Source organism: Suncus etruscus, chromosome 7 (genome assembly GCF_024139225.1).
Source record: "Suncus etruscus isolate mSunEtr1 chromosome 7, mSunEtr1.pri.cur, whole genome shotgun sequence".
In the NCBI taxonomy this organism is placed as follows: domain Eukaryota; kingdom Metazoa; phylum Chordata; class Mammalia; order Eulipotyphla; family Soricidae; genus Suncus; species Suncus etruscus.
In genome coordinates, this window is record NC_064854.1 from 60,679,192 (window position 1) to 60,704,905 (window position 25,714).

Here is a 25,714-nt window from a genome sequence, read left to right on the forward strand (position 1 = left end):
GAGGGCATGGAAAAAAAAAGATTAAATACAGAAAAGGGGGGGAGGACTCGCTCAGCAACAGAGCAGCCAAAGCTCCGGCTCCCAGAAGGTGGCAGCATTGGGACAGCAGGGACAGGGAAAGGGGAGGGGGGTATGGGGGAAGGAATATGGTCACAGCTTCTGAGCTCCGTTCCCTGCACCCCACATCACCCTGCCCCATCCTAGGAAATGGGGTGCAGGTCGATCACCTGCTATGCTCCCCAAATACTCTGTCTGAGCTGGCCTGGGGGACTGGCCAAGAGCTTTACAGTACTCGGACATCTACACAAAAATAGAGCCTTTCGTTCCATGTTATTTCTGAAGGAGTGTGGACCCCCGGGAGGAGTTGGCACAGTTTCTGGTTTAAGCTTTGGGGTGGGGGGTGAGGGGCAGGTTGTTTCGTTTGGCCGTTCCAAAGTAGGGGACATGGGGCAGGGTATCTGGTGTGAGATGCCGCAGTGGTGACTGTGACAAATACAACCAGGTGGCCAGGCCAGGAGTCAATATGTACAGGTGGGCGATGGCGGCAGTCAGTGTGGGCGGCTGCTGGACTCCGACGCCTGCCGCTTCCGGGCGGGTGCGTAGCCGTTGAGGCATCCGTTACTTTGCCGCTTGGAGACGCCCCCATTGAGAATGTCCTGAATGTGCTGCACGATGAGATTGATGGCCACTGTGGGCAGGGCAGAGGGGCTAGTCATGACCAGGTGAGGATGCACAAGGACCCACCACTCAACCCCACCCGCTCCCATCTCAGTAGCAAAACACACAACCCCATCCACTCCCAGCATAGGTTAAGGGGGGGGGCGGCGGGGCTGAGAACATGCACTAGAAGGGACCTTGGTTGTTTGCTCAGGGCACACAGAAAGGGGAAGAAACAGGAGTGCAGGCTGAGGACCCCAACCCAGAGTAGATGCTCTAGCTGTTTTATCCCTGATCCTGAATTTGAGATGAAGGCAGAGGCCAAGCAGTGCCAGGTAAGATTCCACAGAAGGGCCCAGCCCAGAGAAGCGCAGGGGATCAGGAAATGTTCTTTGCTGAGTGATCCCGGGGCAACCTACCACTCCACCCGCCCCCGCCCCGCCCCGAAAGACCCCTGAAAAGCCTCCTAAGAACCAGCAGAGCCTGAGTGGTCTTACCGAGGTTGTCGACACCTCTGGGAATAATCACGTCGGCGTATTTCTTTGTCTGTAGGGAGAGACAGGGTGGGGCACTCATAAGGGGAGCAGAGACAGCCAGCACACAAACACAGATGTACATGTATGCATGCATGCTCTGGCCCACTGGGCAGAAGGAGGTGCCCATGATTTTCGCCCACTGTGCCCCTAAATCTGGGCTTCTTAAATGAGTCTGCCACATCAGTGGGGAAATATAATTAGGTGTAGGAATGGCCAGGCAAGAGGGCTAGTTGGCAAAGCTCTTCCTGGGAGCCCAGAGAAAGCCTGAGGGGGCTCTCTGGAAGCTGATGCAGAAGAAAATCTGGGCCCAATCTCCCATGGCCGCCCCTGGTAAGGTCTGGCTAGATGAAAGCATCTAGAAGCTTATGGTTGAGGCAGGCAGGGCCAGGAGGGATCTGGGAATGGAGTAGGACTCAAGACACTCACAGGCAAGCAGAACTCCTCAAAGGCAGGCTTGACGAAGGTGATATACTGCGACAGGATCTGCTCCAGGTCCCGCCCACGTTCACTAATGTCCCTCAGAACTGCAAGAGTTGGGATGAGAGTCAGGACTGCCTGCAAGAGCCCAGGCTACAGCCACAAAGACCTTAGGCCTCGCGATGCTGAACGTAAGTAAAATCTTGGTGCTGGGGTTTAAGGCACGGAATAGGGAACAGCCATTCAAGAACTCCACTGGCCAGTCCTGACTTTGCACCAGGGTTCAAGGCTCACAGACCCCGCTGGCCTTCCCAGGTCAACCAACCCCTTTTATCAGAACATTGCAATTCAGGGCTATCATGCACTTTTCAAAAATAATCATTCAGGGGCCGGAGTGGTGGCGTAGCAGTATGGCATTAGCCTTGCACGTGACTGATCTAGGACAGACTGCAGTTTGATCCCCCGGGAGTCCCATATGGTCTCCCAAGCCAGGAGCAATTTCTGAGAACATAGCCAGGAGTAACCGGAGCATCACTGGGTGTGGCCTAAACCCCCCCTCCCCGCCAAAAAAAGAAGAAAAAAAGAAAGGAGACTCAGACTCCCAGAGACAAATTATCCTAAAAAGGTTCAGTGTTTTTTGTTTGTTCGTTTGTTTGTTTGGGGACCACACGCACTTGAGACCCTGTGTGAGGCCAGGGATTAGACCCAGGTTGGCCGTATGCAAGGCAAGCGCCCTCCCTGCTATGCTATCATTCCAAATGGGCTCCCTGTGGCTCCACCTCACAAGTGCTAAGCTAGGACAGGCCTGTTCTGGAGTGTTGAGCAGGGAGCCAACATGCTTGTCCTTCCTCAGGCCTTTCTGGGTGGCCAGAGCCAAGGACAAAGAGGAAAAGAAGCTGGAGGGCAAGTCAGAGAGGCCAGCTGGGCACCATGTGAGCATGTCCTGGAGTGACCTGAGGTGTGTGGCCCAAAAAAAAAAACAAAAAGAGAAGAATGGAATCAGAGGTTACTTGTGGAAACCAGAAAGTCTGCACATGTGGCTGGGTCAGAACCTGGTGGGCAGCACCCTGTCTCCCCAAAGCCCAGGCAAGCCAGGGCATAGCAAGAGCTGGGGAGAGCGGCTGGGAACACAGCCCCTGAGTAGGGCTTTACTCAACACAAAATGAGAACTGAGATTGAAGGAATGCTGTGGTCCTGGCTGTACCACATGGGGACCCCACTGACTGAAGCACGGGACCGAGTCAGCTCTCTACAAGGTTCTCAGGCCCCATAGCCGCTCCCCCCTAACTCCTTGGCCACCCCACACACCAACACAGTCCTCCTGCCTAAAGCTGACTCATGACAGTGTGTGGAGGTATCCTTGGAGCACCCACAAAGACAGCACCTGCCCAGGGCCAGGGAAGTCAGGGAGAGCAGTCATGGGGAATGGGAGGACACCACTTCCAATCTGTCCCACCTCATCATGAGCACTGGAATAGGCAGTCAACTCTTTCCATACTTGACTCCCCCAGAACTCATGAGGAGAGCACCCCTAAGCCCACCTAAAATGGCAGCTCCAGGCGAGGGCAGCGCTGCCTTTATAACCCGACAGCACTGAGCTCGATCCCTGGCTCCACACGGATCCCCCCCAAGCAGCACCAATGAGGAAAGAACCTTTCATGGCAGTCATGCCCTGATCTCCCAGCTCCCCCAAACTCAGTCCCATGACACACTGGCCTCATTCAGGGGGCTCGGGTCAGTATCTCTATAGAGGCTCACTCAGGGTTGCCCAGTAAGAAATGACCCCAGATGGTACCCGAGAGCGTTTGGTGTATGTGTGTGCAGGCATCTACATCCGTGCAGCTGACTGTGACATGGCTGGAAAGTCCCCACCAAACTGAATGGCATGGGGATAGGAGTAAAGATGCCTCTCTAGCCTCCTAATCTATGACTAATCCCTTGTCAAATGTCACCCAGTGTTTGGGAGGCAGGACACCCGAGCCAGGACAATGATGTAGCTGGGCCCAGAGCCAGTTCTAAGGTGATGGGGGTAAAAAGCGGAGGCTCAACCTTCAAACTGGCCCTCGATAACTGAGGGGGGGGGGAGGGCAGAGATTGTGAAAGAGGTGAGACCTCATTGCTGGAAGGGCAGGCCCAGACACAAGTGGGCAAGGTACTATTACAGGAGGGTAGGAGGAACATCGAGGCTAGCAGGGCATCACTGGAAGGGGTGAAGCCAGATGGCAGGGTGGGGCCAACAGTACCTCTGCGGGACAACCTAGTGTCAGCGTCAGTGTCCACGAAAAGCTTCATCTGGAATAGATCTCGCACCTCCTGGGAATAGAAGGCCAGGATGCCCTCAAAGAGCACCACATCTGCAGGGTACACAGTCACCGACTCCTCCTTCCTGCAGGAGCAAGGGGGCCCATCAGGTGAGGCGAGCAAGACCCCACCTCCTCGTACAGTTAGGTGGCCCCTGCACGCACGGCAGAGCCTCACTACATGGAGGCTGAGAGCAGGCAGAAACTTTTCCACCCGAGCTTCCTCACCTGCCCTTTTACATCATTTCTCAGGGAAGATGCAGGCAGGGATGGGGACTCCCCTACTCACCGGGAATGTGTGACAAAGTCATACACAGGAATCTGTACCGTCTTGCCCTCGGTGATCTCTCTGAGGGTCTTGAAGATGAGTTCATTGTCAAAGGCATCTGCGGAGGCAGATGTGTGAGGACGTTGGACTTGGCCTCCAAGGTACAAACACCTCGAGGGCCCTAGCCCCTGCTTTCCAGCCCAAGCAGAAAGAAGCTCTTGCATCTCTATAGCAGGTTAAGCTTCTGAGGAGCACATGAAGTTTTGTTCTTCTCCCCTACACCCTACCCTACTCTCTGGCCCTCTTCTCTCCTCTGGACTCTGGTTCTGGGGAAGTAACCCGGGGAGAGAGGGTGCTTGCCTTGTTTGTAATCCTAATTTGATACTGGGTTTGTACACAGTCCCACGAGCACCACTAGGTGATCCCTGGGCACTGCATAGGGGAAAAATGCCTTGACTGGAGCGCTGGGCCCACGGACCAACCCCCAAGAAATTCACAAGGGCGGGAGTCACAGTGGCCAGGGAGGACATGGCCATGCCCCATAGATTCCAGTATGCAGGTGCATGAAAGGAAGAGATGGAAGATGAGTTCTGTGTCCCAAGCCGGCTCTGCTGACAGCTGACACTGTACCCTGTTCTTGGGGGTAGGAAAAGCTGGTTTATAGACAGAAAAGCCTTGGAGATGTGGGCAGTGGCGGGGCCACAACACCACCTAGCACTTGCACACACTCACCCGGGTGATCAAAGTTGAACTGGCCCTTCAGGGCCTTGGCTTTCTGTTCCGAGGTGAGGACGCGGTAGAAGCTGTCCTGGCTCAGGATGACCACCTGCTTCTGGTGGTAGTCCACCTCATTCTGGCCCAGGAGCTGCACGATCTTGGCACACACGGAGGACTGCATAAGACAGGGGGTGAGTGAGGCATCAGTATTAAAGCACCTGCAACTGTGGGGAGGGGCTCAGTGCAGCTCCTGAGGTGACCCCCATCGCCAGCTGCCCCCAGGTAGATAAGCGATCAACTCTCACACCCAGGCTGGGAACCAGGCAACACCCAGAAATCATGGAGCTGTGTGCCAACAATTCTTCTTTCAGAGGAAGTGGGGCTGTTTGCATGCAGGTCAAAGTCAAAGCTGTGCCAAGGTCACTCCTAGGAAGGAACCTGTCATACACCCGCTTCCTTCTGTCTTATCTCACTGCAGAGAGGAGCCCCAAGTGCAAAGAAAATCTGCACCCTCCATCAGATCACAAGCAAATCAGGCTCTGCCCAGGGTTGGAGTGATAGGATGGCAGAGCAAGTGGCCTACCTCGGTTCAATCCTTGACACCATGTACAGTTCCCAGAGCCCCTACCAGTGATTCCTGAGTGCAGAGGCACCAGTGAGAATGACTCCAAAACAAAAAGAAACCCTGCCCAGGTCAATCCAGGCTTTCCCATATTGTTTTAGATAAGCTTTAGAAAAAGAAAGATTCTTCCATCCCCATAGGAGAGCCAGGGATGCCAATCTGCTCATCTGCCACTTTAATGTGGTGTAGTCATCCCACCTGCAGTCATCCCTCAACTTTTCCATCTGAGAAGCTTGGAGCCCAGCAGAGATCAGACCACTGAGTCAAGTGCACAAACATGACCCTCCAAGGAAGATGAGCAGGTCCAGACTCAACTTCTGGAGAACAGAGAGTTGGAATAGAACAGATGAGGGTTGTGGCCGCTCGGACTCTGGCCTCTGGGAAGCCCACGGTTTTGTCATCTTACTCAAACACTACCCAAAGTCAGGGTTGACCTGCTGCTCTTCAGAGAAACAAAAAGTACGGGGGGGAGGGGGGGAGGAGGGGGGCATGGCTGGAGAAAGAGAGCATAGTGAGGAGGGCATACCAGGTTCAGTCCCTGGCATCCCATAGGATCCCCAAGCACTGCCAAGAGCGATCTCTGAGCACCACCAGATGTGGCAAAAACAAGAAAAGTTGAGTGTTCACTCACAAGAAGATGCACACACAGTTCAAAGTATGCGGAGCCCCAGTTTCCTTTAGGTTCAAAGGAATCAATCTGAGAGGAGCCTGTAATTAGGGCCCAGAGGATCCTTTTAAGACAGACCTGTGGGACTCTTGGGGGCTCAGCAGCTGTGTAATGGGGGAGGTGCCAGACTCTGAAATCCTGAGAACCGAGGCCAGGGATTTTCCCACAACTCCCAGATGTGCTGAGCTCAGAGCGTTACCAGGGCATAAGGAGCCTGGTGCTCCTGGCCCAGAAGTTTTTAGTATTTCCCAAGACTTCTGCATCCTTGGCTCCCCCCTTTCATTCCACTCCCCCCGCACGCGCGCGCGCGCGCGCGCGCGCGCACACACACACACACACACACACACACACACACACACTACTGATGAGGGCCACATATCAGCTTATTAAAAGAATGGGGACACTGGCTCCACACTGATGTGCTCAGGCTTGAGGGTCAAGCAGCTCTGTTCCCCACTACTTCCCTCATCTGGACCCTTGATGGGTATTTCAGAACCAAGAGCAAACTCCCAACCAGGCAGCCAGAGGAGCAGCTGTGAGATTTGTGGAGTATATATGTTGAGAGCTCTTCGTAGAGGTCTGTGTGGACAGCAACCAGAAACCTCTGCACCAGATCCACTCTGGTATCAGTGGGCAAGTGGGGAGTCCCTTTGATTTCTATGGGGTCCATCTGAGCAGAAGAGCAGTACTCCTCCCTAATACTGCCCAGAATTCTCACCTGTACCCTACAATGACTTGCACTGGATAGTTTCAGACACCAGAGGCCACTCAGATGATGCAATGACCCACGTGAGTATAGACTGTCATCACTGGGTCTCTGATAGAGACAGGAGCCTGCTATGTGCTAAGGGGGGGGGGGGGAAACAGGTACATTTACAGGTCGCAGGGACCTGCAAATTCCCTCTCAAAAGCAGCAAGAGACTTGCAGTAATGTGTACATAGCCTGGGGACTGCTAACCACCAGTGGGGTGGTGGCACCAGAGTGTAGCCCCAGGTGTAGCACTAGGGATCTCAGATGGCACCAGGACCCCCAATAACCTCAAGTTGCGGGCAGCTACCTGCTGAGATGGGGGATTTACCGCACAAAGATTGAGCGCAGTGAACCTCAGCCATAAAAAAGGGGACATGAGTGCAAAGAGATGGAGGAGAGAGAGACAGAGCCCTATGTGCTGCTGGATGGCCCCAAACCAACCAACCAGTCCAGAATAGCTGTGTCTTGTTGGAAGCCAGCAGAGCCCATCAAAAAGAGATGAGAGGACCAGAGTGATAGCACAGCAAGGAGGGCTTTGGGGGAAGCAGCCCAGGTTCAATTCACAGCATTCGGATGTGAGGGCGATCTGGCTGGCTAGGCGGGTGTCCCCTTCCTCCCTTACCACTCCATGTGCGTCCCTCCTGAAGCTGTGCGACTGGTCGAAGAGAACGGTCTTCCCCAAATAGAGACGGACCGTTCTTCGGTCGAGGGTATACGAGTAGCTGCGGTCCCCTGCTAGAACCTCCAAACAAGCCCTCAATTCACAGCATCCCATATGGACCCAGAGCCTGCCAGGTGTTTCGCCCCCTAAAAAAGGAGGTAGATCTTCCTGACCTTCACACCTACGTGAACATATATGTGCACACGCATAATCACCCATGTGCACCTCTTTTCTGCCATCTACACACCCACACTCCCTCATTTTTCCTCTCAGGAGACAAGCCTCAGGAAAGTGGCTTCCTTTGATCCTCTGACTGCCTAACTCTTCATGGGGTTCCCACTGGTCATGCCCTGGAACAACTGCCTCACTCACCAAATATCCTGGTTAATAATCACCACTTGTGCCCCCCACTCCCACCCAGCCTTCCAGATGGTTGTTATCCCAGGAGATGTGTGTGTGTGTGTGTGTGTGTGTCGGGTCAGAGGCACCCCAGCTTCCCAGCTGTCCTGAGAATCAGCTTCTCGATTATATAGCAACTGTGAGAAAGAGTGCAGCTGGGTTTAGAGAAACACCCATTTAACACTACTCTGGATAGACAAGAGATTGCAAAAGACTTTATTATCATCATCATTATTATTAGGTCTGGGGAATACTGGCTATGCTCAGGGCTTACTTCTGGCCTGTATGTGATACTTACTGGGATGGGACCAGGGTGAGTCATAAGTGCCTTACTTAATCCCTGTGTGATCAAGGTAAACACAAGGGACCACTATGACCATGAGAGTTGGGAATGGTCATTCTGGACAAGAACTGGGTGCTGAAAGGAGGGAAAGTGATATGTGTGCTACCCCCTTCAGTAACAGTACTGCAAATGTACTAAAAGTACCTAAAAGGGGGGGGGGGAGAGGGAGGAGAGAGAGAGAGAGAGAGAGAGAGAGAGAGAGAGAGAGAGAGAGAGAGAGAGAGAGAGAGAGAGAGAGAGAGAGAGAGAGAGAGAGAGAGAGAGAAGGGAGGTAATGTCTGTCATAGAGGCGGGCAAGGGAAAAGCTGGAGACAATGGTGGCAGGAAATGTACCCTGGTGAAGGGTATTAGACATTGTACGTCTGAAACTCAATCTAGATCTACTTTGTAACTTTATCTCATGATAATGCAATTGCAAATTTATCAAATTAAAAAAAAGGTGAATGCTCTGCAAGGCAAGATGGTGACACTTCAGAGGGTTCTTTAGGGACTCAAAGATAACCCCCTCAGGCCAACAGCGTCCCCCATCCCTGTTCCTTGAAACATGTCATTGTATATCCTCAAAACAACCTAGTGCACTGTCACAAGCCCAGAAACCCAACCAGTTTCCGCTGACATGGCACAGGGGGAGAAGGGATTGGTGCCATGTTCCAGTAAGGAGCCAATGCCCATTCCTGACATGGTCATTTGAGAAAACACAGAGGAGGCCAGCAGTGCTCACCCACCTCCCCACATCTGTGGCTGCTGTTCAGGCAGCACATGTTGACTGAGGGCAGCAGGAACTCTGGGGGGGAGACACAGTGGGAGAAAGGAATTTATTAAAAAAACAAATCAAAAACTGGGGGGCAGAGCCATAGTACAGCAAGTTTCCCTTGTACATGGCTCACCCAAGTTTGATCTCTGACATCCCATAGGTCCCCCAAGCATCACCAGGAGCAGCCTCTGAGCATTACATCCAATACCCCCTCCCCGCAAAAAAGAAAAAGACAACAAAATAAAAAAACTGACACCAATCAGCATAATGATTCATGATGGCCCCAAACCACGCCTCACTCAATACTGGTTTTATCTTGTTCCCTGCCATCCTTCTGCTTAAAAGCCTTGCTGACACACCAGCCTCTCCTTGCTTATGGCCACTGGAACAGAAAAGCTTGTCCTCTCTAATAGACAGCGAAAGCAGCCGTGTCTCGCACATGCAAGAGAGAGCTAAGACCTGAGTCACAGTCTTGCAGGGCCCTTTCTTCCAAGTGAGGCGCTCTCCTAACATCTGTGTACCACTTCTGCTGGGAGCTAGGGAGAGGGAGCAAGTCCCCTCACTTCTCTCTCTCTCTCTCTCTCCTTGCTTTGTTTGTCACTGCCAAGACCCCTGCCAGATCAAAAGAGGGGTTGTGGGGGCACCATCTGGAAGCCGCCGGGAAGGAAATGAGAACTAAGGCCCTTCCTGCACACAGAGCTGAGGCACCTGCAGCGGGTCCCCCAGGGACCTGTCCCCTTAGGTGGCCTGGATTCTGAACTTTGGCTGTGGGCCACAGCTGCATGTGGGCAGCAAAGCCTCATGTATCAGGGCATTAGCTGACATACAGGCATTGAAGGTTTGCATGGTGCCACCCCCCACAGGGAGACTTGGGCAGTGTGTGGATCCTGTTTCTCTCTACATGCTCACACCCGACAGCTCAATGGCCTGAGCACAGCCCCCCACCAAGCACCGAACTGGGAAGAATCCCCCAAGAGGACACCAGGTAAGGCCCCACTCGGACCACAAATATAAAATTGCAGGTGTCAGGCTCAAATGGGGAATGTTGGCTCTTTCTGTGATTCTCAGAAGTCGCTCCTAGTGGTACGAAGGGGACCTTTCTATGAACAATTCTTGCAAGGACTCCCATACCTCTCTTGGACCTCTGAGGATGCTCTTCTCTCTGGAGGATTCCTCCTCCCTCTCTTCCTTCCTTTCCTTACCCTTTCCTCCCTTCCATTTTCCTTCTTTCTTATTTTTAGGCTATATATCTCAGGGCTTACTTGTGGCTCTGTGCTCAGGGATCATTCCTGGTGGTCTTGGACTACTATACAGAGAACTTGAACTTGAGTTGGCTGCATGCAAGGCAAATACTCAAGAGCCCCAACCCATGTTTCTCTTTTCAAAGCCATACCTAGTGGTGCTCAGTGGTTCCTTATGGCTCAGTGCATAGGACCTATCACAACTGGCGGTGCTCAGGAGAGCATATAGGATGACGAGTATTGAACCTAGGTCAGCCATTTGCTCCTCAGTCTACAAGGCTAGAATCTTTCTCCAGGGAATGCCCAATCAGGTCTGACACCTTCCTTGTCCATTAAAATGACCTCTCAGCTGATTTCACTGGGGAAACTGGTCAGTCTCATGCCCACACGTGAAGCCTGTGCCTCACCTTTCACAACACCCAAGGCATGAGTCAGGACTTGAAAGTTCCAGAGAGCTGGAGTCTCAGCAGAAGACTGTGTACGTCTCAAGGCGGTGATGCATTTGGATGGGTCACCAACATCATAGGCCACAGGAGACTGAACTGGACCAGGCTGGACCAGGCTGGACCTGACTGAGGTGGTCGTTGGGGCCCCACAGGAGCCAATCAAGCACAGAAACAGAATCTCAGGCCAGAGAGGGACCAATGTCCCAAGCGAAGGGTTTGCAGACAAGAGGTCAGGTTAAATCCCCAGGCAACATAATCAGTCTCAGGAAGAACACCAGGAGTCCCTCAAACACCAAAGGGCTTAAAGGTGCCGGAGCAATAGCACAGTAGAGAGGTACTTGCCTTGCATGCAGCTGACCCCTAGCATTCCATAGGGTCCTCTTGAGTATTGCCAGGAGTGATCCCTGAGAACCACCAGGTGTGGCCCCAAAACTAATAAATCAAGAATAAAAGTGGAAACATTCTCTGAAACATAAATGACTGATGTATACCAATGAAGGGCACTGAACTCCACGGTGCTGATTGATCAAAAATAGCAGGTCAGAGCCTTGTGGCTCATCCATACTCTTTCCACATGCACAAAGGTGGACCAGTTCCAGAAAAAATATCATAAGGACAGGTGAAGAGATAAAGAAGTGCTGGTGGAAAGGAGGAAGGAGCAGTCCCCAGTAAAATAGGGAGACAGAAGGGGAGAAACTGGAAAGGCCAAGAAATTGATTAGGATCTCCTAATTCAGCAATGACAGGCGGAAGTAAGTGGACTCCAGCCAGCCATCCACATGCAGTTGGTGGCCATGTTACTGTCCACTGTAGACAGGAAGCAAAGAACTAGAGCTTCAGGGCCTTCACCCACACCTCTGCCTGCCCACCCATGATGGGTTCCAACTCTTGGGTTAAAAAAGCAAAGGCGGGGCCGGGCGGTGGCGCTGGAGGTAAGGTGCCTGCCTTGCCTGCGCTAGCCTAGGACGGACCGCGGTTCGATCCCCCGGTGTCCCATATGGTCCCCCAAGAAGCCAGGAGCAACTTCTGAGCGCATAGCCAGAAGTAACCCCTGAGCATCACAGGGTGTGGCCCAATTTAAAGAAAAAAAAAAAAAAAGCAAAGGCACAGGCTGGCCAGAGGCTGTTTTGCTCTCAGTAGGAAGCCAGTTGTTAGGTCCTTTTTTAGGGTGGGGTTTGTTTTGTTTTGGGGCTACACCCAGCAGGGCTCAAGGCATGCTCCAGATTGAATGTCTTTTTTTTTGCTTTTTTGAGGCCAGACCCGTTTGACACTCAGGGTTTACTCCTGACTATGGGCTTAGAAATCGCCCCTGGTTTGGGGGAACCACATGGGACACCAGGGATAGAACGAACAGCAGTCTGTCCTGGGCTACCGCTTGCAGGGTAGACGCCTTACGTCTAACACCAGCTCTCCAACCCCGACTAAATGTCTTGACTGAGTTTTTTATTTTTTTTTTTAGGAGGGGTCAGTGAGTCTGGAGATTTAATGAGGACCTGAGGGCTTGGAGCTGTTTGCTGCTGGGGGAGAAGAAAGCCCTTCCTGGCCACACCTGAGGTACCTGTGATGGAGCTGGGATCAGCTGCAAGCAAGGCATAAGTCACCCAAATCCTCTGGCACCATCATGTCAGCTATTGAAAGCAGGACAAGTCATCGGAGGCTGCTCCCCTCCAACCTAAACTGAAGCCCTACTAGTTCTCCACCCTCTGCCCAGGAGAGGCAGTAGAAGAAAATGGCCTGCACCGTAAGTCTTTGAGACAAGCCTGAGTTTCCCAGGGACACTACAGGAGCATGGGGCCAACTGTTGGGCCACTTCAGCTGCAGAGGATTGATGCAGACCACTCACCTCTGCTTTAAGACCATGCTGGGGCCCGGAGAGATAGCACAGCAGCGTTTGCCTTGCAAGCAGCCGATCCAGGACCTAAGGTGGTTGGTTCAAATCCCGGTGTCCCATATGGTCCCCCGTGCCTGCCAGAAGCTATTTCTGAGCAGACAGCCAGGAGTAACCCCTGAGCACCACCGGGTGTGACCCCCCCCCCCCACAAAAAAAAAAAAAAAAAAAAAAAAAAGACCATGCTGACTGGATGAGGTGATTACCCAGCCCACCTTGATTGGACTGGCTAACTGGGTAGGTATCCCAACTCCAGCATTTTCTTAATAGCAGTGTGTGTGTGTGTGTGTGTTTCTGTGTGTGACTGGCTAACTGGGTAGGTAGGGGTGTGTGTGTGTGTGTGTGTGTGTGTGTGTGACTGGCTAACTGGGTAGGTATCCCAACTCCAGCATTTTCTTAATAGCAGTGTGTGTGTGTGTGTGTGTGTGTGTGTGTGTGTGTGTGTGTGTGTGTGTGTGTGTGTGTGTGTGTGTGTGACTGGCTAACTGGGTAGGTATCCCAACTCCAGCATTTTCTTAATAGCAGTGTGTGTGTGTGTGTGTGTGTGTGTGTGTGTGTGTGTGTGTGTGTGTGTGTGTGACTGGCTAACTGGGTAGGTATCCCAACTCCAGCATTTTCTTAATAGCAGTGTGTGTGTATGTGTGTGTATGTGTGTGTGTGTCACCAAGACTAATCCCTGGTGTGTGTGTGTGTGTCCCTAAAGAAAAGAGGGTAGGGTGTCAGGGAAGGTGATCCTGGTGTGTGTGTGTGTGTGTGTCCCTAAAAAAAAGAGGGTAGGGTGTCAGGGAAGGTGATCCTTGTGGCTTACAATAAGGCATCTGCCTTATTGTAAAAGCCAAGTTCCAAAAGACAGTCGCAGAGTCCTCACCTTCCAGGGCCAAGCCCTGCAGTGGTCAGACTGGTGGAGACAGCAGAACTACTTCCTGTAGATTTATTCCTGGAAGTCAGATTTTGGCTCACATTTTGGTCACGTGTTTTCCCCCTTTCTCTTGCCAAATTGGTGGGCAAGGCCCAGGTGGGGAGGTGGTAGGAGGAAATGCTTTTCTACGGGACCAAGCGAGGGCTCAGGGAAAAGTCCTGGAGAAGAACCATGAGGAGGGTGGACAGCAGAGTTCAGTGTCCCTAATGACACAGGACTGGATGCTTATTATGAAAGCCTCAAAGGGATGATTCAAGCAGTGAGTGATATGACTTACACAAGGCTGATTTCACCATGATGAAAATATCCCTTTTTATAGTATGTGATATTCACATTCACCTCCTTGACCTTACATAAGTCCAGAGCAAGGACCTCATTCATGACCATACTCCTAGTGGTAGAGGTGAGGGCACCACACCCTCCCAGCATTCCAGGACACACCAAGAAACTTCCAGACTCAGAGTAGAACCTGCAAAGACAAGGTGGGTGGAAGGAACCAATATCCCACATAGACAGACAGACAGATGGACAGACAGACCAGCACACCTGTTTCTTGTTCCCCGACTCTAAGCCACACTCTCAAGAGTTAAGAGGATCCAGCTCCCTGGGCACAGCTGATACCCATCCTCATTTTCATCCACTTCTGGGGACTGGGGCACTCATGTCTTCAAAATGATTTTCTTCCTGCTCCCCACCCCTTCCTGGTCCCCATACTCAGCTCCCCCCTCCCTTTGCCCCAGTTTCTGTCAACATTACAAATGGCTAAAATGATTAGTTAGGGAATGTGGTGACTTAGCGGCCGGGAGTTCAACTCCAAGCAGCCCACCCGTGCGTGCTCAGAGATCAATCACTCCTGGCTTTGTGCTGATTACTCCTGATACGCTTGGGAACCCACCTCAGCTGCAGCACATGCTTTTGACTTCTCTGGATTCCACAAGCCACTCACAGATGTGTGAGCACTGAACTAGGAGCACCACAGCCAAGTCACTGAGCCCCTGATCATGACAACAAGGAGAAGAGGTGGGGGGAATCTCAAGTCAGTGAGAAAATTCAAATTTTTTGGTCAGCGGGAGAGAAGCAGAGGTTCAGGAGTTCAATGCCCAAAGTTCCTTGCATGGCCTCCCGGGCTTTGCACAGAGCCCCAAGCCCCATTTTCCTGGCTAGGTTTGGGGACACCTGATCACCTTCCTAATACCCCACAGAATAGGGCAGAGTACTATAGTAAATGATGGGTATATATGTCTTTGGCTTCCTCTCCTGCCGGGATGGAACTCAGGCAGAAGGACAGGATAGTCCCCTCTGATGTGTAGTCATGGGGTGCAGGAATTGGAGAAAATAAAGTCTGTTCCTATGAGTCCCTCCTTTCTCGGGAAGGCACCCACCAACCTTGCATATCTGTGGCACCAATCTGCAGGGACTTTCCCGGGAAAGGGGCAGGGGCTGAGTTGGAGTTGTATGTGTGGTTCTGGAAAGGAGATCCTACATCTGAGCACATCCTACTTCTACATCCTACATCCTACTTCTGAGCACCCACCATTCTGCCCCCCACCCCTCAACAGTGCTCAGCACCCACTGGATCCAGCCCTTAGTGCCAGGATTCACACAGGGTGTCTGTCATCCTGTGTGGTACTCACTCCTTTACCCCTGCACTCTAAATCATCCCACCTCCCACCCCCACCCCCCCCAGAAGTCAGGACACCTACTTCCCCTAATAACAAACAAGGGAGGGGAAAAGCTGGAGAGATGGGAGATAAGATTAAAAGCACAGCTCAGCACTAGAGCAGTGAAATGGGCTGAGTCCCAGGACTACCAGAAGACCAGAGATCTCCAAGACAAGTCTCAGAAAAGGAGGGAGGTGTCCCATCCAGAACAGCACTTGAGAGTAGATGCTAGGGATAGGGGCACATACCCACCTCATGGGCCCTACCCATCCTTCCCATCCTGCTCCTTCTCCTCCTCCAGCTGTCATCCCTTGGGTGGGGCGACCTCACCCAGTCCCGCAGTCCACTCAACTGTCCTGTCTCAGCCTTACTCATCCCCATGTGACCGGCCCTGTCTCCAGCCTGACACCTAGCAAGGCACCCAAGGTTTGCAGAGCAGCACCTGCAGCCTGGACCTCTCCTTGGACCTAGCCACCCTTGCAGTGTGTGGAAACCACAGGCTCCCCTGAGAACACAGGTGTGGTAACCCAGGAACAGTCTCAATGCTCCCCCATTTCCCAGGGAGACCTGGCCACCAGGGGAGCAACGACCTCACTTTCTGCTTTCTAAGACACCCACACAGGCCCCCAAAAGAATTGGGAGTGTGGGGCCGGGCGGTGCGCTAGAGGTTAAGGTGCCTGCCTTGCCTGCGTTAGCCTTGGGTGGACCTCGGTTCGATTCCCCCGGCGTCCCATATGGACGTCCCCCAAGCCAGGAGCAACTTCTGAGCACATAGCCAGGAGTAACCCTTGAACGTTACCGGGTGTGGCCCAAAAAACAAAAAACAAACAAAAAAAAAGAATTGGGAGTGGGATTGTCTTCTAGGTGCCCACACCCCGTGCTTCTAATCCCCACACCTGTTCTCTTTCTGAAAGGCTCCCTCTCCTCTCCCCAGGCCCAGTCACCACCCCAATTCCACAGCTGCAGGGAAAACATCCACAGTCCTCAACACAATTTGAACTAAGGGTCAGGCTGGGCTTTTCCACAAGGCCAGTAAGCCTGGAAATCACTAGGATACTGATGCCCTCATTGCAGCTCAGATCTTTCTTTTGGGGCTCTGTGCTGGGGGGGGGGGTGGGGGGGCCCCTGAAGGGCCTCTGCAGAATCCACACCAGACTGGCTCCTTCATCCAGCCTCACAGCTGGTGACCAAAGGCAATACTAAGCAGAAAGCTGGAACTCTGACAATGCCTGGAGAACTGGGGGGCTTGAGCTGGAGGCTAGGGAGCACATGCAGCCCTCAGAGGAGACCCAAGGTTTGTCATCCAAACCTGGGAGTGTCTTTCAAGAACCAGAACAAGGATTTTCCAAAAGTCACAAAACCTTGCCCAAGGGTCTTCCAAAGGTCCCCACTGTTTCTAGGATGCCTCAGCACGGTGCTCAGTAAGGGAAGTGGAGCAAGAAAAAGCTTCCAGAGCTCCCAAAATACTTTTTCCAGCACTGGACACCCATTTGTTCAATTTCCCCTCTTCCATGTCAAATTGGAGTCTATTTGGTTCACAGTGGGGAGTGGAGGGGCGTTACAGAATCAGTAGAGGGCTAGAAAGGGACAACATCCACATCATCCCACCAGGTGTGGCCCTGGGGCACTGAACAGCCTGGCTAAATTATGCCAGGAGATGCCCTTGAGCCCTTGGTACAGCCTGGGAGCTCCCCCAAAACACACACATAATCCACAGCAAAGAGCCACCAGTCACAGCACTGATACCTGTCTCAGGGGACTGGGTCCCTGCAGAGCTGCAGAGAGAAGCCTGTGTCTGCCTCTCACTAATTAGAAAGAACTGAATTGAAAAGTGGCTTCCTGAGGAGACTAGCTAAGGGTGTTGGGGGGGGGGGGTTCCTTCCAGCCCTCCCCCGCTGCAGCCCAGGAACCTGGAATGTGGCCAAGGCATCTCTCCTCTAGGCTCCAGATAGTGCTCAGGCTCAAAGGGACTAGGGTGTCAGTCCTCATGATCCTCAGGCCAGTTCCTTTACTTATGGGTGTTCTCAAGTTGTCTAGAAGGAAGGCTGGGGTTGGGGTGGGGTTAGGGAATCTCTGCCCAGCACCTCTGGGCCAGCACCTCCAGACCCAGCCCAGTAGGAGTCAGCCAAGCAGCCCAAGCAAGTCTGCCTGTGTCATTTACACAGCACTGGGCTCAGAAAGTGGCTACTATTGTTGGGCAGATTCAGAAAGGAAACAAACAATCAAGATACTGGCAAAGGGGGCCGGGCGGTGGCGCTAAAGGTAAGGTGTCTGCCTTGCCAGCGCTAGCCTAGGACGGACCGCGGTTCGATCCCCTGGTGTCCCATATGGTCCCCCAAAGCCAGGAGCGACTTCTGAGTGCATAGCCAGGAGGAGTAACCCCTGAGTGTCACCGGGTGTGGCCCAAAAACCAAAAAAAAAAAAGATACTGGCAAAGATTTCACATGGTAGGAGCAAGGAAAATGGGGTCCAAAGAGGTAGACTGGGTTGTCTGGGAAAAGAGGGCCAAGACATTTCTAATAAATTCAATACTGTGGGCTGGGCAGGGTTTTCTCCACAATACTCAAATGCTTAAAGACACACAAGGCTTCTCTGCACTCCCAGATCCGTTCTGGGCAGTTTCCTCACACTGCTTCCTGCTCTGCGGGTGACCCCCACCCCCAAACCAAGTCCCTCACCCATGCTGCTCAACTGTCATCAAGGTTCACACTGACATGACCCTCCTCCCACAGGCAGAGGAGCCCGGAGATCAGCTGAGGAATCAGCAGAGCATCTGGGAGACATCACAGTGATGGGACACTCATCAGTCCCTAGGTTTAATCCCTGGCACCAACCCATAGACCACAAACCAAGAACAAAATATTCTGGTCGTTAAGTAATGGTGGGCGGGAGACATCACCCTCTCCCCCAGAACAAAAACAATTGTAGGGGCCGGGAAGGTGGCGCTAGAGGTAAGGTGTCTGCCTTACAAGCGCTAGCGTAGGACGGACTGCGGTTCAATCCCCCGGCGTCCCATATGGTCTCCCAAGCCAGGGGCGATTTTTGAGCTCATAGCCAGGAGTAACCCCTGAGCGTCAAACGGGTGTGGCCCAAAAACAAACAACAAAAAAAAAAAAACAATTGTAAAGATGAAGATGCTGTTGAATCCCCAGATTCCTGCCCCAGGCCCCGAAACAGCCTTGGCTGAGACAGGGGAAGGGGGGGGGGGTCCTGCAAACAGACCAGAAGTGGCAGGCACAGTGGGAAGGAAGGGGTAAAATCAAGAGCTGGGATCACTGGGATCGGGAGTGGGAGTATAGGGGTGAGCATGGGGTTGTAAGGAGGGCAGTGCAGGCTCAGGGTGCAGGCACCCGACTGGTCTCCAATCCAGTGGTACAATTAGTTGGGCAGGGGCTGGTGAGGTGGTGCTAGAAGTAAGGACTAGCCAAGGAAGGACTGAGGTTCGATCCCCCGGCATCCCATATGGTCCCCCCAAGCCAGGGGCAATTTCTGAGCGCTTAGCCAGGAGTAACCCCTGAGCATCAAACGAGTGTGGCCCAAAAACCAAAACAAAACAAAAAAACAATTAGTTGGGCAGTGAGGGTGGGAACCCAGGGCTTCCGCACCTTTCCCAGAGGAATTACTAGATTCAGAGAGAAAGTCTATTCCCCACATACCCAGGCCCTCTGCCATACTGCAACCCCTCCAATGTCCCTAATGCCACCACACCTGTAGAATTGGGGATTCATCAGATTAAGTTTCCAAAACCCAAACACGTGGCCTTGGGAGCTGGTGCCATGATCAGAGGCGGGATCCCCACAGACTCATATTTTCCTTCCAGGAGGGATTTGCCAGAGTGTAAGCACAGCAGGTAGGGCACTTGCCTTGCATACAGCAACCCCAGTTCAATCCTTGGCGCTGCATAGGGTCCCATTAAATTGTCAGGAATAACCCACCCAAGACCACCTTTCCTGCCAATTACATGATTGATTCACCTTTAAGTATCTGGAAACCTTCCCACTTCCATGCAAACTAAGTCAAGCACCAAAGGGTCTTTACAAACACTGAAAGCCCTGAGGTAACAGAGTTGTAGCTAAAGCCACAACACAGGTTGTGCACAGGCAGAACCTTGGTGAGCCCTCATTTAAATAAAAAAAGAAAACTTTGCAAGGGATTACATCGTCCTGCATAAACAACAGATGGACAAAGATATGAAAGTTTTCTGGCTCATTCACAAGAGCCACTGCATAATGGGGGTGGGGGGGGTGGGATAGAGCTTCCTTGATCCGCAGGAGTAGAACTGAGCGGGTAGTGGCTCTGTAATGCCCATCTTTGCTTTGTGACAGGTATCTTCTATGTACACATATAAATTCACTGGTACGTGGACAGGGAGTGGCACATGGGGTAAATAAATGCTTCAGGGATGTGTATGGCTGGCGTGAGGGACAAGACAGAGGACACAGTAAGAACCAGAGCCATGGCAGAGGGGGGAGGGTGTCTGCCTTTTACGTGGACAGTTCAAGTTTGATCCCCAGTGTCAAAGAGGGTCCTCCAAGGACCACCAGGACCAGGAGTGATTGCTGAGTGCAGTCAGGATTAACCCCCCCCCAGCACTGCTGGGTGTGGCCCCAAAGACACAGGGGTGTCCTATCTCCTTTTGGAGGGTCATACTTCCAGCTCAGTACTCGGAAATCCAAGTGCTGCCAGAGTTGAAAGGCAAAGTGTGTATCCAGCTGAAGTCAGGAGCTGAATGTAGGACCCCACACACGCGATACAAATGCGGCCACTGGGGCCCGGAGAGATAGCACAGCGGTGTTTGCCTTGCAAGCAGCCGATCCAGGACCTAAGGTGGTTGGTTCAAATCCCGGTGTCCCATATGGTCCCCCGTGCCTGCCAGGAGCTATTTCTGAGCAGACAGCCAGGAGTGACCCCTGAGCACTGCCGGGTGTGGCCCAAAAAAAACAAATAAACAAAACAAAACAAACAAAAAAACAACAACAAAAAAAAATAAACAAATGCGGCCACTGTACCCCAGCCCGAACCCTACCGAAATCCAAAATCCAGGTGGTACATTTTGGATGTTGAGTGACTCCAAGGGTCCTGCAGAGAAGCAAGCACCCTGAGGGAGCTGAGAGCAGGCAGTGAGCTGGAGGACACATGTGGATGCCAACCAAGAAGGTAAGTAGTTTGGACTCAGGAGCCACTCATCTTCATCCTCCTAGGCCCAAAGCACTGTAAGCATAGGGGCCATCAGGTAGGACTAAAATAAGAGATCTCCCAGAGCTGCACTAGGGATGAAGTATAGAAAGCACAATGAATGGTGAGAACAAAGACCAGGGTAGAGGAAGCTAAATGTGGCTGCTCAACCCCCAGGAAGAGGGCAGAGGAAGCACCAAGGGGGCCTAGGACCAGAGTATGATCCCCAGAGCTCCAAAGTAGCCTAAGCTCAAAGGACAGCCCCCCACCCAGTCCTCCACCCTCGGGCAGGAATGTCTTGGAGGTCAGTCTTCTCCACTGTGATCCCTGGCACCATATAATGTCCTACAAGGTGTGGCCCAAAAGCCAAAAATTAGAGATATGAGGGGAGGAAGGAGAGAGGGAGAAGGGAGGGAAGGAGAAGACCACACAAATGATCAGCAAGCAGGCAACAGGCAGTCCCATGGAAGCTCCTCAAAGGCCCAGTGATAACCCAACTAACCCAACAGCCACACAGATACCAGAGCAGGTCAGGACTCGAGCTAGGCAGGCACCTCTATAGCAGGAATCATGGAGTTAGAAACCCACTTTCTCCTTCCAAGGCCACTTCCCACCTTTCTGCCCATCCATGCCTAATCTTGGGGGACCCATGGTAGCAGCTGGTTGAACTAAGATACCAGTTGAATCACACCTGATTCACATAACCAGTCTCCACTGGGGAGATAAAAATATTGCCATGGGGCCATGGCACAGTGGATAGGCCCTTTGCCTTGTATGAAGTCCACCCAGGTTAGATATCTGGCATCCCATATGGTTCCCAAGCCTGCCAGAATGATTTGTTTTTGTCTTTGGGGCACAACCAGTGCCACTCAGGGGTTATCCTGGCTCTGCACTCAGAAATTGCTTCTGGCAGACTCAGGGGGACCATATAGGATACTGGGAATAAAACCGTGGTCCATCCTGGGTCGGCCGGTCATATACAAGGCAAACTACCACCATTCTATCTCTCAGGCCCCAAGCCAGAGTGATTTCTGAGCACAGAGCCAGAAGTAACCCCTGAGCATCGCTAGATGTGGCTCCCAAAAAACAAAATGCAAACAAAAATATTGTCTAGTACAGTCTGATGTAGAGTCAAATGGGGAGATATAGAACACCCATACCTGAAACCATGGTGTGTCACGTGCATCCCCTTCTGCTTCCTGGAAAGTGAACACCACTTATACTTCCTAAGGCCACATCAAATTGAAGGTCCAGAGCAGAGAGAATGAGCAGAAGGATGCCAGACCAGGATTCATTCTCTCCCCACCCCCACCCCTGCATGTCTGGAGCCATAGTGCTCTTGATGCCTGCAGCTCCCATAAGCACTTATGAGTGGTTCATATCAGAAAAAAATAAAGAGGGGCCTGAGCAGTGGCGCAAGCAGTGGGGGCATTTGTTTGCCTCGCACGTGCTGACCTTAGACGGACTGTGGTTTGATCCCCCAGCATCCCATATGGTTCCCCAAGCCAGGAGTAGTTTCTGAGCACATAGCCGGGAGTAACCCCTGAGCATCACTGGGTGTGGCCCAAAAACCAGGAAGGAAGGAAGGAAGGAAGGAAGGAAGGAAGGAAGGAAGGAAGGAAGGAAGGAAGGAAGGAAGGAAGGAAGGAAGGAAGGAAGGAAGGATAAAGAGGGTGTGTGTGGTCAGAACAGTGCAGCTGGGAGGGCACTTAGCTTCCATGGCCAACCTGCCTTTGATCCCAGCATCCCGTGTGGTCCTCAGCCCAGCCAGAAGTAATTCCTGAGTGCACAGCCAGGAGTCAGTCCTGAACACCACCAACAGTGGTGCCAAAACCAACACACAAATAAAAGTTAATTGGATTCCCAGGAGCATGTCTGAAAAGTGAACTAACCCAAGAGAACTTCAGCAAACACTGGCCAGGAAGGCTCCTATATTAAAAGTAAATTAAAATAAAATAAAATAAAATAGTAAATTAAAATAGTAGCAACTGGGCCAGAGAGATAGTACAGGGGTAGGGCTTTTGCCTTGCATTCAGCCACCAGGAGGGAATGGTCCCATTCCTGGCATCCCACATGGGGTCCCAGCCTGCCAGGGGCGATTTCTGAGCGCAGAGCCAGGAGGAACCCGAGTGCCTCCGGGTGTTCCCCAAAACCAATCATAAAGTTTAAAATAAAATAGCAACAACTCAGAAAAGCACTTTGAGGGGCTGGATAGATAGTACAGCAGGGAGGGCACCACCAATATTGCACGTGGCCAACCCAGGTTCAATTCAGGTACCCATATGGTACGCTGAGTAGTCATACCAGGAGTCATACCCTGAGTGCTGAGAAAGGGAAAAGCCCAATGAGTGTGGCCCCCCCAAAATACACACACACAGGGGCCGGAGAGATAGCATGAAGGTAAGGCGTTTGCCTTTCAAGCAGAAGGTTATCGGTTCAAATCCCAGCGTCCCATATGGTCCCCTGTGCCTGCCAGGAGCAATTTCTGAGCCTGGAGCCAGGAGTAACCCCTGAGCATTGCCGGGTGTGACCCAAAAACCACACACACACAAAAAGAAATACACACACATACACACACACACACACACACACACACACGAGCACCTTGAGCATGATGGTGGGGGTCCTGCGTGATGGAAGAGGGCTACCCCTCCCCCAGTTGGGCTGTGATCCCCAACCCCACAGAAAAAAAAAACACAAAAGGTTGATAGTCCACAGAGAACAGGTGACCCAAGTGACCCTCAGGCAGCTGGAAGCAGCGGTGCCCAGTTTTTCTCAGACCATTTTCTATTCTTGCCTGGGCTGACCTGCCAGCTCCAAAAATCTCCTCCCCACTAAGGCTCCCCTGACTTCAGCCAAGGGCTTGAAGCCTTATGAGGGGTGCTGGGAAACAATAAAGGTGTGAATCCCCCCCACCCTCCTCAACCCATCCCCCAAAAGGATGAGGCTCCTCCACTCCAGGACGTGGGTGCCTGGAAAGAGGAACTGCGAAAATGCTCCCAGGCAAGTATACTTCCGGCCAGGTTGGCACGCCCAGCCCTGCCAGAGCCGACGCCACATGGTGCAGGGAAAAAAAAAAGTTGAAGAAAAATCAGTCGGTTCTAGCGTCCGGGGTGGGGGGGGCCTGGCAGAGAGTCTGGGCAGGGCGGCCAGTGCGAGGGAATGAGGGGCACACGCAGCGTGCTAGGGCCGGGCTGGGGCGTCGGCGGGAGCACGAACCTCGTGGCGCGCTTGGGGCTTGGGGCGGAGTGCGGGGAGTGCGGGCACCGAGTGGCCACGTCTGGCAAGACATAAGGGGGCCGCTCTGCGGCAGCCACCACCCTTCCACCACCTTCGCAAAGCCTGGGGAGCGGGGCTCTTCAGGCCTCTCTCCGCACCGCACCGCGCCGCGCCTCATCCCGCCCGGCGCCTTTGCGAGGAAACAAAGAGCAAGGGTTCCAATGCTGGGGGAAGAGGTCGGGCGCCCCCCAGGACTCCCCCCCAGATCCAGGGCCCCCGCGCCGCGCCGGGGCAGACGGCGGCAGCAGCAGAGCTCGGAGCCATGCAACTTTCTGACTGCTGCACCGCGTCTACTCAGATGAGGACAGGGGTTTGGATATGGCGAGGGGTGAAAGGACTCTCTCAAAACCATAAGCTAGAAGCTGCGGCTGCCGCTCCGCATCTTAGCAGGCTTTCCTGCCTCAGTTCGCCACGGAAAGCCCCGTCACGCTGCTGGGGGGGCCACGCGGGGCGAGCTCCGCCCTGGACACCCTAGCCAGCCCGGGGGGCGCCGAACTGGGGGGCACGCGGCGGGGCCCGGCCAGGATCGCGCTCCTCCTGGGCCCGCCGAAAGCCGGGCCCGCGAACAATAAAGCATCCGCTTCCCTCCCCAACCCCCACAGACACCCGAGCCCGGCCACGAGTCGGGGCCGCCGGGAAACGAAGGGGGAGATAAAGGGGAGAGCGCGGCCCCCGCTCCTTCGGCCCTCGGGTCTCGCGGGGTCTCCGGGCGCGCCCTGGTTCGGCGGCTTCCGAGCTTTGGAACGCGGCCAAGGAGCCTCCCGCGGCGCGCGGGCCACGCGGTGGCGGCCGCGGCTGGCACCGTCCCGGCCACATGCGCGGCGCGGGGTCCCCGGGGCCCGGTCCTGCCCCGGCCGCCCTACCTTGCCGCTGGCCGTGCCCCCGCTGACGCCGATGAGGAAGGGCTCCCCGCCGCCGCTGGGCTGCTGGTGGCTCTGCAGGCTCAGTTCGCTGTCCCCGGCCATGGCGCGCGCCCCCCGCCGCCGCCGCCGCCGTCCCCGGCCCTGCCGACAAGGGCTCCCGCTCGCCGCCGTGGCCACCGCTCGGAGCGCGCGCGGGGCCCGTCCCGGAGGCGCCGGCCGAGCTGCTGGGCCCGCGCAGCGTGGCCGCTTTACAGCCCCGGCCCGGCCAGCGTGATGCCGCTGCTCCAATGGGGCCGCGAGCGCGCAGCGATTCGCCCGCGCACGCCCCGGCCTCGCCTCGCCTCGCCCCGCCCGGCCTGACTGGGCCTCTGGGAAAGGTGCGGACAAGCCCGCCGCCCCCAGGCGCAGACGGGGTGGGGGGCGCGGGAACGCCCCCAGATCCGGGGAGGTCCTCTTGGACCGCCCCGCCCGCCCGCCCGGAGATGCGGAATCGCTACCGGTGTGGAGGGGGCACACCAGGGGTTCGTGTCTCCTCCCTACTAGGCCCCTTCAATACTTGTCTGCGGGTTAGGGGCGAAAGAAAAGCAAAAAATTCCCTATTCTCGTTGGCTGGCCGAGGGAACATAGCAGCCGCCCCCCAACCCCATGTTTCTACCCCAGGACGACCCCCAGATTCTGTCCTTGAAGGCTGGGGAAGCTCCCCCTGAGTGTAGGGTCATCCCCACGCCAGGGCACGGCGAACACTGCCAGGCTGCAATCTTGAGCCATTCACACTGCTCACTGGACTAGGTTTTCTGAGATAGGCAGGGTACTGGTACTTGGTCCCTGAGGCCCAGTGGACTATGACTCAGCAAGCAGTCTGCGCCAGCGCCTCTACCATTTCATCTCTCTGCCTCAATGTCCCCACTGGGAGGGACAGTGACAGTCCCCTGGGTGGTCTGAGCAGAAGGCCCTGTATATGCCCTGGGGGTGTCCATATGGCCCCAGGCTGGGAAGTGCTGAGAAAGGAGACTCTGGGGCTAGGGGGTGGGGGAAAGACTTCAGGTATGTCCCCAAAACAACAAAAACCCATGTCCTTGCCTAAGTTAAGAACAAGAGGGAGGGGCCAGGCGGTGGCGCTCGAGGTAAGATGCCTGCCTTACCTGCGCTAG

At 53.8% G+C, this 25,714-nt stretch overlaps 1 protein-coding gene across 1 annotated transcript; it reads right to left on the minus strand.

Annotated features, from left to right (window-relative positions):
* Positions 1 to 311: 311 nt before the first annotated feature.
* Positions 312 to 24,786, minus strand: UCK2 (uridine-cytidine kinase 2). Its single transcript, XM_049776586.1, has 7 exons — positions 24,564 to 24,786; positions 4,911 to 5,070; positions 4,200 to 4,296; positions 3,854 to 3,996; positions 1,620 to 1,717; positions 1,155 to 1,203; positions 312 to 688 (listed from the first exon to the last, which is right to left on the minus strand). Exons 1-7 carry the CDS (start codon positions 24,663 to 24,665, stop codon positions 549 to 551), a joined length of 789 nt encoding a protein of 262 aa, XP_049632543.1. The 5' UTR covers positions 24,666 to 24,786; the 3' UTR covers positions 312 to 548.
* Positions 24,787 to 25,714: the final 928 nt, after the last annotated feature.

What these genes read in the sequence shown, in the direction of transcription:
- UCK2 (XM_049776586.1), bottom strand. Translation starts at nt 24,665, where the DNA reads ATGGCCGGGGACAGCGAACTGAGCCTGCAGAGCCACCAGCAGCCCAGC. An exon ending in GTTCAACTTTGATCACCCGG is followed by an intron (nt 4,297 to 4,910) that starts GTGAGTGTGTGC and finishes CTGCCTCCGCAG; the next exon opens with ATGCCTTTGACAATGAACTC. An exon ending in CAGAGGTGTCGACAACCTCG is followed by an intron (nt 689 to 1,154) that starts GTAAGACCACTC and finishes CCCTGCCCACAG; the next exon opens with TGGCCATCAATCTCATCGTG.